Source organism: Schistocerca nitens, chromosome 5, assembly GCF_023898315.1.
Source record: "Schistocerca nitens isolate TAMUIC-IGC-003100 chromosome 5, iqSchNite1.1, whole genome shotgun sequence".
Taxonomy (NCBI): domain Eukaryota; kingdom Metazoa; phylum Arthropoda; class Insecta; order Orthoptera; family Acrididae; genus Schistocerca; species Schistocerca nitens.
The window spans coordinates 380,166,545-380,181,795 of NC_064618.1; the positions used below are offsets into that span (position 1 = coordinate 380,166,545).

Genomic DNA, 15,251 nt, shown 5'->3' on the forward strand with positions numbered 1-15,251 from the left:
AAAGCTGTATTAGGCATAAGTTTAACTACCTTACTTTCGGAGTAATCATCAAATAGTATTTTGTAACTTTGCGGAAGACCTTTCTGTAACTCGAGCGCCTGTTTACTCTTTAAACGCTTCCGTTGGACTCCACTAATGCCTATGGGGCAGAGGTTTGCAGTATCCGTGTCGCGAGGCGTGAACAGCTAGGCTGGTACCAACCACTGTCAGCGGTCATGTGTCCACCTTGCCACCGTCAATGAACAGGTCACCTCCCCGCCATTACACACATAATCTCTCCACCGTCGCCTTGGTCAACTAGAACGTTCTGTAAGGCAAGAGCGCAAAGAAAACTCCCATTTAACCACTGTTGTCCCTGAAAAAGCTATAAATGGAAATTGTGAAATAATCCCCCTGAAGACGAGTGATTATTATGTAACAGCAACTACCCTCCCTTAGTCGTAAGTTCTCTCTCATAACAGAATGGAGAAGGGTTTGCGGAAGCCATACGTTTGGATGTATTGCTTTAAAAAACTATTAAAAATTAATTTCTATGTTTTGAATTTGTTGCTTGAAGATCTCTCACAGTCATCCACTGTCACACCGTATGGCGCTGGTCTGAGCATGGTTCACAGTGTGAGGATTGTTAACAGAGGAGTGCCTTGGTAGAGCGTTGGTGGCAATTTTCGAAGTGTAGGAGAGAATCACGTGGGATTTCAGGCACGTACAGCCGAGGACCATTGCAGAGACACCTCGCTCTCTCGGCTTCTGGCTTTCGACCAGCAGACACGTAAGCTTCTGGTCTCCTATGTTCCATTCGGGTCTTTGGCCGTAACGGTCAGCTCCAAACGAGTGGCGGCTTCCCTAGGTGCGCCACCTGCGTTACTTTATGATGAATAAAGAATCGATGGACTTGTAGCAAATGTCGCTGGTTTTGATTCCATGATGCAACTACCATGGAATGTCCACTTCAGGACCCACTCTTGGCCCAGCCTCTACAAGGCCGAATAATCATCAACGGCGAGCGGCATGAGGTTGAAGAAGGCAATGGAAACCACAGCTTTAAATGGAATCATCGTGTGCCTGTAGGAAATGCAATTTATAATTGATGGAACTATCGTGATTATCTCTCCATTGATAAGTGAATCCGAATGTTAGCGCCATGTGGATGAGACATATAAGACTACCAGTGAGGATACAACTGCGAGAAAATCATTCAACTAGCAACAAAAGGATAACATTCTACGAGTCGGAAAGTGGGACGTCAAAAATTTTAACATTATAGGGAAGCTAGATTACCTGACATAAGAAATGCAAATTCCTCAGGCTCAGTGAAGTAAAATTTAGGGGATATAAGGATTTACGATCAAAATAATATTACGGTATTATCAACAGCAGCTGTTAATGTTGTGATTGGAGTTGGATCCAATATGGAAAGGAATCTAGGGAAGAGGGTGAGTTACTCTGGACAGTTCAATGATACAATGATAGCACAACCGACAGCAATCCAACGCCGGTAATAATAGTTCAGGTGTTCATGCTACTTTTCATGCTGATGGCACAAGCAGAAGATAAAGAGAGAAGATACTATATGGGGATACTGAACGGGTAATTCAATATTAAAATAAACAGTTTAATCTAGTATCCATCGGGGATTTAAAAGCTGCAGATTGGGAAGCAATATATGACAGAATAATGCGAGCAAGTTATGGCAGTAAAACTGAGAGAGAAGAAGTCTGACTGAGTTCTGCAATACATTTCAAAGAGTAAGAGAGAATACACTTGCTTGGAACAGACACAGTGACACTGGAAGATTCAGACTAGATATTACATCATTACCAGACAGTTCCGAAGTCAGATATCGGATTCTAAGACAAATCGGAGCATATATAGACCTTTATCATAATTTGGTAACGGAGATGAGTAGATTGCAGTTTAAGTGAGTCATCCACAAGAATCATTGTGGAAAGATGAACACAGATGAACACAGTAGTGGACAGTTCGGCTGAAGAGGAATGAAGTCTCTAGAAGAGTCAGTCAATGCGTAAGTAGGCTGTTTAGGTTTTTATGCTGGTAACGCCACGTAGCGCTCTGTATGAAAATCACTGGCTGTGTTGTGTGCAGTCTGTGGCTGATTTGCATTGTTGGAATATTTGTTATTGTAGTGTTGGGCACCTGGATGTGAAGAGCACGTAGCGTTGCGCAGTTGGAGGTGAGCTGCCAGCAGTGGTGGATGTGGGGAGAGAGATGGAGTTTTGAGAGCGAATGATCTGGACGTGTGTCCATCAGAGACAGTAAATTTGTAAGACTGGATGTCATGAACTGATATATATACAGTATATTATGACTTTTGAACACTATTACGGAAATTACATTGTTTATTCTGTATCAAAATCTTTCATTTGCTAACTATGCCTATCAGTAGTTAGTGGCTTCAGTAGTTAGAATATTTTATTTAGCTGGCAGTATCGGCGCTAGCTGTATTGCAGTAGTTCGAGTAACGAAGATTTTTGTGAGGTAAGGAATTCATGAAAGGTATACGTTATTGTTAGTCAGGTCCATTCTTTTGTAGAAATTATTGAAAGTCAGATTGCGTTGCGCTAAAAATATTGTGTGTCAGTTTAGTGTTGATCAGAATAAGTAAAGAGCGAAATGTATGAGTACGTTCAGTTCGGCTCAGCTGTTTGAAAATCAAATAATGTAAGAGGTTTATCAGGACAGTCATTCATAAATTTTTCTAAGGAGACGTTTCAAAGGTATTGGACAGAAAAACGTACGCACAAGGAAGGTAGCTGCGGAGATACTGCGAGTAACAGAAAAAGTAAATGAGTTACACGACAGAAGGAAGTACAAGCAAGTTCAGTGAAAGATAGAAATACAGCAGTATAAGTCGGAAATAAATGAGGAGACGTTTCAAAGGTATTGGACAGAAAAACGTACGCACAAGGAAGGTAGCTGCGGAGATACTGCGAGTAACAGAAAAAGTAAATGAGTTACACGACAGAAGGAAGTACAAGCAAGTTCAGTGAAAGATAGAAATACAGCAGTATAAGTCGGAAATAAATGAGAGGGAAAGACCGGGAAAGAAATGGCTGCAGGAAATAATCGAATAAATTGAAAAAGAATTGGTCATCAAAACGAGTGATTTAGCACATAAAAAGGAAAATTCTCCAACATCGCTGCTGCAGGGAAAAGTATCTGCATTGAAATTAAAGGCAAGGGCATCCGTATTAAGATTGCAAGGGAAATTCCACTACTATACGCGTAAGAGAAAGTGGATAGTTGAAAAGAGTACACAGAAGGCACCTACTAATATACTGAAGCACCAAAGAAACTTTTATAGCCATACATACTCAAACACAGAGTTACGTAAAAAGGCAAAATACAGCACTGCGGTCGGCAACGCCTATAATAATACAAGTGTGTGGCGCAGTTGGTAGATTAGTTATTGCTGCTACAATGGCAGCTTATCAAGATTTAAGTGAGATTGAATATGGTGTTATAGTCGGCCCACGAGCGATGAGACACAGCTTCTCTAAGATAGCGATGATGTGGGAATTTTTCCGTACGACCATTTCACGAGTGTACCGTGAATATTGGAAATCTCGTTAAACATCAAATCTCCGACATCGCTGCTGCAGGGAAAAGATCTTGCAAGAACGGGACCAACGACAACTGAATAGAATCGTTCAACGCGACAGAAATGCAATCCCCTCGCAAATTGCTGCATATTTCAATACTGGGCCATCAACAAGTGCCAGCGTGCAAACCATTCAACAAAACATCATCGATATGGTCTTTCGGAGCCGAAGGACCACTCCTGTACCCTTGATGACTCGCCTGGGCCCATCAGCACTGAAATTAGACTGGACACATGTTGCATGATCGGACAAGTCTCGTTTCAAATTGTATCGAGCAGATGCATGTGTACGGGTATGGAGACAACCTCATGAATCCATAGGCCCTGCACGTCAGCAGGGAATTCTTCAAGCTTGTGGAGGCTCTGTAATGGTATGGGGCGTGTGCAGTTGGAGTGATATGGAACCCCTGATATGTCTAGATACGACACTGATAGGTGATACGTATGTAAGCATCCTGTCTGATCACATGCATCCAGTCATGTTCATTGTGCATTCCGACAGTCTTGGTCAATTCCAGCAGGACAAAGCGACACTCCAGACGTCCAGACTTGCTACATAATGGCTCAAGGAACACTCTTCTGAGATTAAACACCTCCGTGGGCCACCAAACTCCCCAGAGATCAACATTATCTGGGATGCCTTGCAACGTGTTGTTGAGAAAAGATCTCTCCCCCTCGTACTCTTACGGATTTATGGACAGCCCTGCTGGATTCATGGTGTCAGTTTCCTCTAGCACTACTTCAGACATTAGTCGAGTGCATGTCACGTCGCGTCGTGTTGGGCACTTGTGCGTGCTCGTGGTGGACCTACATGATATTAGGCATATGTACCAGTTTCTTTGGCTCTTCAGTGTCTGAGGCATCGTCTAGTGTCGTGGTATAAAAGAATGGAAGTCGATGTGAAATACATCGGGAATCCTGTGTTAGAGTTAGAGTCTCACAGAGCTTTGGAAGAGCTGTAATCAAATAAGCCACAGGCAACATTCATTCTGAATCTCTAAAATCATTTGGGGAAATAGCTACCAAACGACCATTAAGGTTTGCGTGTAGAATCTATAAGAGTGGAGATATACCACTTTTTGAAAATATCATGCACACAATTCCAAAGACGCAAGGGCAGATAAGTACGAGAACTAAAGCACTATCAGTTTAGCAAATGTGCTTTCAAATTGTTGACACAAATAATATGCAAAAGAATGGAAAATAAAATTTGTGAACTGTTAGAAATCGTCGTTTGGTTTTTGGAGAGGTTAAGGCACAGGAGACGTTGCGGCTGATAGTGACGTCAAGACTGAAGAAAAATCAGGACACGCTGGCTGGATTTGTCGACCTAGAAAAAGCTTTCGACAACGTTAACTGTGAGGAGAACAGATGTAAGCTATAGGGAAACAGGGGCGATATGCAAGAAGTTTAAGACCAGAAAGGGACTAAAAGAATGAAAGAGCAACAACGAAGCCTTGGATTGAAAATGGTGTAACTCAGGACTGCATCCTTTCTCCCCTACTGTTCAATCTACAAACTGATGAAGAAATGGAGGGATCAAAAGAAAGATTCGAGAAAGGGGTTATAAGTCAGGGCAAAAGAATATCAACGATAAGATTTGTTGATGACATTCTTTATCCTCAACAAAAGTGAAGAAGAAATTCATCACATATTGAAAATAAATGAAATGAAGATGAGTACAGAATATCGATATACAGTAAACTAAATAAAGAGAAAGTAATGAGGAGTAGCAGTAATGAGATCAGCAAGAAACTTAAGATAAAAATTAGTGAGCACGAGGTTGACGAAGTTAACAAATTTTTCTACTTGGAAGCAAAATATCAGATCATCAACAAAGCAAGGAGTACATAAAAATATTCTAACAAGGACAAAAAGGATATTCTTGGCCAAAATAGCGTTACTAATATCAAACACAGGCCTTAATTTGAGGAAGAAGTGCTTCAGAATGTGCGTTTGGAGCACATTGTATGATAGTTAATCATGGGCTGCGGGAGAACTGCAGGTATGGTGCCACAGGAAAAGGAACTAATGCTACTCTGGCATGGTGAAGATGACACATGGAAGGATATGGTGGGCCACAGCAACCAAGTCATACTACTCCCTACACGAACTTGCGTCTGTAGCACGGTCTTGTTTCTAGGGGCCCTTTCCCTTGCTGACGGCATATTCGAGCACGACCATCAACACAGTGTAAGACGAAACGAGATACATTCGACCAGGCCACACTTTTCTATTGATCCACGGTTCGATACCGATGGTTTCATGTTCACTGCAATAGTAAATGATGATGCCGTTAGAAAAAATAGGAACTCTTAAGGTCATCTGGTGCAAAGCTGTGTGTTCAACAGTGTGCGCTGAACGTTGCGCTCTGAACTCAGGTGCTTGCCCCGCCACTGTGTTCTGCCATCAAGTAGTCTGCCAGATATCGTCGCCTGTCCTGCTTCAGACAGCTAACAGGCTTCCGACATCCACTTTATGTGCTAGGGTACGAACGTGCAACACTTAGTCACCTACTCTTGGTTTCACCGTTCTTCAACCTCTTTCCATCGATGCTCGAATAGCCGATCACTTCCGCCGTTTGCGATACGCTCGTTCCCAGGTGCTCTGCAGTAGGTCAGGCCTTTGTCAAAATCGCTTGCAGTGCACTTTTCCTAATGTGACCTGTATTGTCGTTAGAATGATCCCCCATTCGTCTTTGCTCCGTGTGTATTCTTTTCTTACCACTCGGAATTCCATTTCACTGTGGGCAGTTCTCGTAATGTTTTGTCTCATCAATGTACGTGCACTTCCTCTAATTTGCTTTTACATGAAACGTTAAGGCGTAAATATGTAGCACTACCTCTTTGGGGTGAAACGTGACAAGTTTCATCAGAATTTTAGGTAAATAGGAAGCAATAGAACGTACAACAGGAAATATGCTTCATTTCTGTACGGCAAATGTAACGATAAAGATACTGCCGTTTGTATACTGACTACTAATAAGTACACTCTATAATATTCTTATTATCTTAACGTCGTTGTATTATCATTTCAATTTTATCATTTAGAGACCACAACAGCCACACGTCAGTTATTTATCTTATTATGTTGTTTGTAGTTACTGTATCGTAATGTTTATTTAAAGGTAAGGCTCTAGCCCCCCGTCGGGCAGACCGTACGCCGGGTGCCGGTCTTTCAATTTGACGCCACTTCAGTGTCCTACAGTCGATGTGGATGATAGGATGATGATGAGGATAGCACAACTCCCAGTCCCTGGGCGGAGAAAATTCCCTGACGCAGCCGGGAATCGAACCCGGGCCCAGAGGATTGACAATCCGTCACGCTGACCATTCAGCTAACGGGGGCGGACTGTCGTAATGTGAAGTGTCGTGAAGAAGTATGGAATTTAATGTGAAGCTATTGCACTGATTACCAAATATATTGCTATGAAATACAGTATAAGTGTTAGCCGCTTGAAACGTACAGTAATCGAATACAGAAAATCAGCTATTTATATTTTTAATATTTTTCTTTATTTTCGTAGTGAATAATTAAGATATTAGAAGGAAGTTCATTAGAAGAAAAAATTGTAGTAGGTATCTATGTAGTAACACTAGATCTTTTTTATTTTCTTCTCTATTTCAGCCATACGATTGTCGAACGAACCATCCAGTAATCTGCAGTGAAGAAGATCTTAAAGCTTTACCTGTTATTATCGTCGAAGCTTCCCTTTCAGAATATCTCAGCTCTCTTCCTTTTCTCCAACGGCGAACCTGTATTTATACCAACCGTCCACATTCCACAGTTTCCTTTTTCTGCTTTCCTTCCTCCCTCTCATCTGCTAACTTCTCACTTTCTCTCTCTCTCTCTCTCTCACTCTCTCTCCCTCTCTCTCTGTCTCTCTCTTTCCCAGACGATCACGTTTCTCTCCATATCGTTTATTTGCTTTTGGGCTGCTACCATACATTTTTGTTAGATGTCATTACTCTCACCAGAAAGGAACGCAATGAGGGCACTACCTAATACATTGTTAATAACAGTATCATATGTGAAAAAATGATGTTCATTGTAATTTTAACACCCTAGTCTAGTCTAGTTAGATGGAAGAGAGGGATTGAAAATAGTATCCTTCTCAGGTGAAATAAACGAACAAATTCTAATTCTCGATATTATTATCTAACATGCTCTGTTTCACCAAAGTTTCACTTGTGAACTGAATCTCATAAATTCTTAATTAATTATCAGAAATGATGGCGTTAATTCTAAGGCAGAGTTAAATAATTCACCTATATGGAAATGAAATGACTGTCACTATTTTAGCCACAGGGTTTTCATTTGTTAGTGCAACTAATGATTGCCTCTGTACTTAAGTTACGTTTGTCATTTATGTTTTGGCGATAGATGCTTCGCAACGAAGTTGACTAGCTTAAAGGATTTGTAAATATTTTTTCTTATCCTCGAATATCTCCTTTTCATTAATGTTAGTGAGGTAACTATTCTTTCTGCTAAAGCCGTGTGAAAATAAAAATGTTGTGTTTGTCCTATTGTATACAAATGCTCAATGTGAAGTGTTATGAATAGATATCACTTAACGTCTACATTTTTATGGCCATTTTCTGCTACCCTGGTATTAGAAACAGGGTCCACATAACCATTCAGACTGTTGGTAGTGGTTAATTTTAATACATCTCAGCAGACTTGCTGATGTTTAAACGTGAATTACAGTACATCCTACACGTTGTGTCTGCACATTACATTCGGATTACATACTTTATTTTAGATTTATCTATGTGTTTCATTTATGGAATGGCATACATTAAGTGTCTTTTGAATGACAAGGATAACTAAATGTATATAAACATTATTAAGCTGTTGCATATCAACACTTCAACACAGCTCTCCAGCGTACTATAGCACAAACAGCAACAGCTGCAGATGAAAGTCAACATCTCTTATGTAGTTTGTTACAGCGCTCGTTATATCTGACTGTCGTAAGCACGAGCGTGACGTATTGATGTAGAATGAGTAACTGTCTCTCGTAAAGCACCATAATCACAACAGGGTGATGAAGATTGCTCCAGTTTGTGTAGAGTATCTGCACACCTTTTATGGCCATTCACCTGAGAGTCAGGGTACTCCAACGTATCCAAGACGGGTGAAATCCAATGCCTTCTCCTGCATATAGGGCAACTTCAGGCATTGTGGAGGATAGTTTTCTGGCCAACAGCATTTCCATTCATATCCGGCATTGAATTCATTTCTAGGGAGAATCTTGGCTGTTATACGTGTGGAATGTCTTTTTTTTTTTTTTTTTTGCTGTAGAGGGAACACGTAAGTCAACATTGAAACATCAGAGTTATCAACAGTCTTCCGCTATCCACGCAGTAGCGCACTCTTCCGTCTGATATCTGGAGGTAGAATGTGTCTCATAATAGGTAAGCAGAATGTGGGAGTATATCGTACGGACAGACAATGCGCAAAGATTCGTTAAGTTGTACAGCTATCATTTTTTGCAGAAATATTGTTAATCCCGACGGACGTACAGTACTCTGATGTTGAGTATACCAATACGAGTGTCAAAATTCAAACAGTGTCTACTAATGGTTCCCAGCTAGTGTCACAGTGTTTAGGAAGATTGTTATCTCTGTTTTCGGTTTAGCAGATATTAGCTTCATGTGTTTCTTAAAAGAAAATTTCCTACGTAGCGTGATCACAAGAGATTTAGGATGCATGAAATGACGAAGTTTGTCTCCTTCAAAAAGTCACTAAGAGTTCTGTTGTAACGCACTTTCGTAGGACATTGCAAAATAATACGCGGTCCAATCACACTAATGTGGCTACCGCCTGTGTTCGATGTCAACGTGGAATAACAACTGACAGAGGACAGGTGACGCACTGGCAGTTGAGGACACATAGCCCAACTCTCTCTCTCTCTCTCTCTCTCCCTTTTCCTCTCTCTCTCTCTCAAACACTGCTACAAGTCTCTCCCTCCCTCTCTCTTTCTCTCTGTCTCATTCTCTCTCTCTCTCTCTCTCTCTGTCTCTCTCTCTCGTGTGGTGGGTCGCTGCCAGGTGCAAGTCTTTTTATGCGACGCCATTTAGTCGATTTGGGCTTCGATGATGATGAAATTATGGTGAGGACAAAGCAACACTGAGTCCCCTATTGGAGAAAATGTCCGATAAGGTCAGGAATTGAACCCAGATCCCTTACGTTGGCATTCAGCCACGCTGACTGCGCAGCTACAGACGCGTACACCGAAGTCAGTCGCTAGACGTCCATCAACCAGTTCCCACCATATCCTCTGTAAACAACAGAATTCCGCATTTCAAGTTTCAGTAGGACTAAATTCCTATTTATTATCATCTAATATCTTTCGCCAAGTCCCCCTCTTCCGCTTCCTCAGGATAGTCAGTTGCTCCATGCTCTGTTAGGCGACCTCTTCCTAAACACTCCGTGTACGTTCGCTGGACTGGCAGTATGCTTCGAGTTTTCTGACGCCCTCACACAGGAAAGCACTTCCGAACTCCTTCTCAACTTTTCAAAACTCTGACAGCAAATTTACTGACCCTTGACTACAAACTTCGGAAATACCCAGCGGCACAACTCCTTCGCTACTGAGGGCTCTTCTGTACTCTACAACGGCAGCCGCCCGTCTCCCAGATTTCGCGAGCTCACAGTTCCACGACATTCTTTTCACATAGAAACGTTATGGTCAAACACCTCCAGAGTAGAAAGTAGGCATGGTGGTTGGCCATTTGTCAGAGTACCACTATAAGTTGCTGCTACCTGTCCACACTTCCAGAAATTTGTTCCAAAAGGGTACTAGTAGATGCGACCTGTGGGAAATACTTGCCTTTTAAAACCTCCTGGTTAGGCCAGGCCGCCACCTGTTCCCTGGATTAAGCAAAGGTCACCCACTTCGCTCCAGAAGTGAGAACAGTTCCCGCCTCCCGCAGGCAAGGAAATCGATGCTTTCGCTCACAACATCGACCAGCATTTGCTGACGGTCGCGAGCCGCAAGTGATTCGTTACACCTAGTGGCTGGTATAACGAACACGTCACATGATGTTACAAATTGAAATGATAATTAAATGGACACGCTAGCTGCAAACAGGCGTTGATGTACTTCATTGGGGACATGTCGAAAATGTGTCCCGAACGGGACGCGAACCCGGGATCTCCTGCCTACATGGCAGACGCTCTATCCATCTGACCCACCGAGGGCACAGAGGATAGTGCGCCTGCAGCGACTTTCCCTTGCCCGCTCCCTGTGAGACCCACATTCCCAACATGTCCACACCACTACATTCGTAGTGCGCCTAATACATGTTTGCCCATCATACTTATTACTCGTGGCAGATTAATCTACCACGGCTCGGTGGCTCAGGTGGATAGAGCGTCTGCCATGTAAGCAGGAGATCCTGGGTTCGAGTCCCGGACGGGGCACACAATTTCATCATGTCCCCAATGAAGTATATCGACGCCTGTTTGCAGCTAGGGTGTCCATTTCATTCTAGCGAAAGCTGTGTGGTCATCAATGGTAACTGTTCTTTCGAAAACAGATACTACCTTCAGATATAGTTAAAATATGACTTCCTGGCCACACACCTTCTTGTGTGAACGCACACTCTGTGCCCAAGCTCTTACGGGACTTGGTAGATTAATCTGCCACGAGTAATGAGTATGATGGGCAAACATCTATTAGGCGCACTACGATTGTAGTGGTGTGGAGATGTTGGGAATGTGGGACTCATGGGGAGCGTGCAAGGGATAAGTCCTTGCAGGCGCACTGTTATCTGCACCCTCGGTGGCTCAGATGGATAGAGCATCTGTCATGTAAACAGGAGATCCCGGGTTCGAGTCCCAGTCTGGGCACACATTTTCAACATGTCCCCAATGAAGTATGTCAACGCCTGTTTGCAGCTAGGGTGTCCATTTAATTATCATTTCATTCCAGCGAAAGCTACATGGTCATCAATGGTAACTGTTCTTTCGGGAACAGATACTACCTTCATATATAATGTTACAAATTCTTCGCTTCCAATCACATTTTTCCAGAATCATCAAACAATTTCTTCTAGATACTTCATAACTTGCTGACAGATATCGGCACACACTCCGTTGCAGGGTGAAGATTCATTTTTGTAGACACTTTAGGTTTTTGTTAATCACTACATAAAAAATCTTTCCACTGTTCCCCTCATGTTGTTTTAGAAATCAAAGTTGTATATTTCACCACAGTTAATGTAAAATGTTATATACTTCACAAGCACTTTCTACAATAAGGAAACACAAGTAAACATTTTCGAAGTACTTTTGCCATTGATGAGTTGGAATGCCATTAAATCAAGCTGTATGTACACCAACAAGAATTATTAAAAACTTAATCTTGTTTAATGTTGTGATAGTGCATACATTATTATAGTTACCTGATATATTACGTAGCATTTTGCATTTATACATCCAGATTTTGTATTTGATAATAATTACATGCTCATAGTGAAATGATGAAACACACTTAACATCAGTAAAGTCTCGGTGTTAGTGAAGAATCAAGTGTACCATTCGTATAGGGCTTCTTCAATATCAGTGGAAAAGTGTTCTTTGATTATAACTTGCTGTGTCTATATTTACTATAAAACCTATGAATAAAGAGATCCACATCTGTACAGACATATTTGTAACATGTGCTATCTATATCTGTGATCTTAGCACCCGTAGTTATTTTGTTGCATCGTCATCTTTGCCAGAGAGAACTGAACTAGAATCACTAGGTACGTAGTGATGGTGGCCACGCAGCTGGTTAGCAGCGATCTGTCAATGAGGAAGAGCCCCGCAGCACTGTAACTGAGAGGGCTGAGGCGCAGCTGATTGGCGAACTTTTGCAGAGCAGTGTGGCGTCCGTAGTCCCCCTGCGATGGTAGCAGGAGCAGCTTGTTGACCAGCTCCAGCGTGCGGTTGGACTGCCGGACGACCGCTTCACTGCTGCACGCTATGATGACCAGCCGCAAAACTGCCATCAGCGTCCACGGTAGACACTCTAGTAAAACCACTCCCGTCGGTTCACCACACGGAACTGCTCCGTTCCTGAGGAAGTGGGACAGCATAACATAAGTGTTCATCACAATGTTCAAGAAACAAAATGTTACCTCTGAGACAATCTGCAAGCCAAATGCGCCACTGACACATCTTGCCATGCCGTGAAGCAGGCAGTGCACCTTCTGTAAATGAGACAGTGGTGCACAGCCCCTAAATTTTGACATTAGTGCCTGTAGTCTTATATTTGATTTTGACTCGTTGCTTAATCGCTGTCTCCGTGATAAATGATAAGAATCTTTAGTACGTAATTTGCCTGCAAAAACTGAAAAATTTCTCATATCTATTTTTAGTAACAGTGATAACGTATAGTCAAGGTCATACTCTGAACGAACGCAAAAGACGTCCAACAGATGTTTATTCATATGCTGAAACCTTCTGTACAGTATCACGTTAAATGTGAAAAACTGCACTATGAAAGTATTCCTTACACCATAGCAGAAGTATATTGGAATCAGTACGTCGAACTGTAAATGAAATTTATATAGCCACATAAATCCAACGTACAATGTAAGTGATATAAGCGTCACTCCCAATATTATTCGTCGCACAAGTTTCGACATTTTGAAGTATTCCTGCTCAACATTTTTGTATAGAAATACATCAACTGAAAGTAGATTCATGCACCATACATCAAGGTGTCTTTGCTTTAGTGTAATGCTGACTAATATTAAGAAAATACCAGTAACATCTCCTAGAATAACATTGAAAGTGTCAATGCGTAATGCTAGGTCACTCGTACTGCTGTACACTTGCGACAGTCGTCTAGTTACACCACAGTATATGAGAATTAGAAGCAGTGAAGCCATAAGAACAGAATAACATTTCCAACCAAGGGAAACAATAAACTTCTCTTTTTTGTCCTCGAAAGAAACCGGAGCAATACCAAGCAGTTGGGAAATCTTTAGTACTAATTTCACTGTCGACTGCATCGTTTACTTCGCGCTCATCTTGTCTATTATGAGTTGCGCGATGCGTTTTCGTTAGAATAACTACTGGCGCATTTTCGGAACGTCTGAAGGATGTTAAAGGAGACAAAACGTCCTTTACTTTGTTAGATTAAGCGTTACTGATGTAACTGGTGCGTCAACAAAGCCTCTCAGAAAGATCTTTTGTAATCTCGATTAATCGATGGTCAGACAATGTTCTGTTAACATAATTGTTATTTTGCCTGCCTTAGTTCCTTGTTGGCTTACATCCTGTGGAAGTTATTTAGCTAGAGCCTTTTGTAATGACCTTTTCTTACAAAAATGCTCCAAGAATTACGGCTGACGTGTACCTGCGCCTTTCTTTTCACAGTGCTGTCACTGAATATTATTTTCCACAAAAAATGTGAAATGGAATTATGTAGGCAATTTTAGTAAGTGTAATGAAATTTTATGATCTCAGATTAAAACAGAATGTAATTATAAAGCAGTAAAATACAGAAAAGACGGAAGGATGTCAGTCCTTATAGGGAAACACGGCGATGCTTATTATAGAACCGTCAAAGCAAAAACAAAGCCGTGAGATGTATTGAAAATTTGGGGGACTCTACAATGAACAAATATTCGATGCTGGGCTTTCCTAAAATAAAAAAAACTACTAATTTTTATGGTTGGTTGATTTGGGGAAAGTCATCAGTCCCATTGGATGAAGGAAGTTTGGAGGAAGAAAGCAGCCGTGTCCTTTTAAAGGAACCAACCCGGCGTTTGCCTGAAGCTATTTAGGGAAACCACGTAAAATTTCAATCATAATGGCCGGACACGGGTTTGAATCATCGTCCTCCGTAATGCGTGTCTACTGTGCCAACCACTCTGGCGCCTCGCTCAGTTTTTTGTGAAATGAAGTTCTACCTGAGTCCGCACTAAGTTCTACGTTATCTAAACTTACATAAACTAGGATGTTCCATCGACCATTATTTTTATGTACTGCTTGTTATTGAAAAATGAGCCTACTTAGTAGACATATTGTACAGAATATTATTTGTAGTGCGAAAAGAGAAATCCAGAGTTACAACTAAAATGAATGTTTATTTAGCCAGTGACCATTTACACGCTACGTCCATTCTCAAACCGACCAATGTTTACCTAGTAAAATGTCCTTCCAAAATACCAATAAATAAAGTGGGTACATATTTCTATGGTCCCAACTAATTCTCACGTTAGGTGATGGCAATACTTTCGGCAACACAGCATCAGACTGAACACCCATTACCTACTTAGACACCATATATTATAAAAGTGGAAATATTTATTTAGAGAGTTCATTGTGGCTTACATCTAGAGTACACTTTTAATGTTTACGCTCTTCCTGTAATTCAGAATGCCTGTTTGTTTGCATATTTGCTAGTATTTTAGGCAACAAGTATTTTCTGCCTTGTAAGGATAGTGTCGATATTTTATGCTTAACTAGAAATGTCAACAGCCTCTTATTTGTAACTAAAATGGTGTATCTGGAAAATAGCGCTGTGGTACTTGACATAAACGTTGCACTCTTTTACACTCCTGCTACATATTTGTAGACATTTTAAACAATGAATTAACACTGTGCATTTGGCAAACAATATAGAACA

The 15,251-nt window shown here is 41.4% G+C and overlaps 1 protein-coding gene across 1 annotated transcript; it reads right to left on the bottom strand.

Annotated features, from left to right (window-relative positions):
• Nucleotides 1-12,309: 12,309 nt before the first annotated feature.
• Nucleotides 12,310-13,629, bottom strand: LOC126260468 (gustatory receptor for sugar taste 43a-like). The gene has a single exon (XM_049957795.1). The coding sequence runs from the start codon at nucleotides 13,627-13,629 to the stop codon at nucleotides 12,310-12,312; it is 1,320 nt and encodes a 439-aa protein (XP_049813752.1).
• Nucleotides 13,630-15,251: the final 1,622 nt, after the last annotated feature.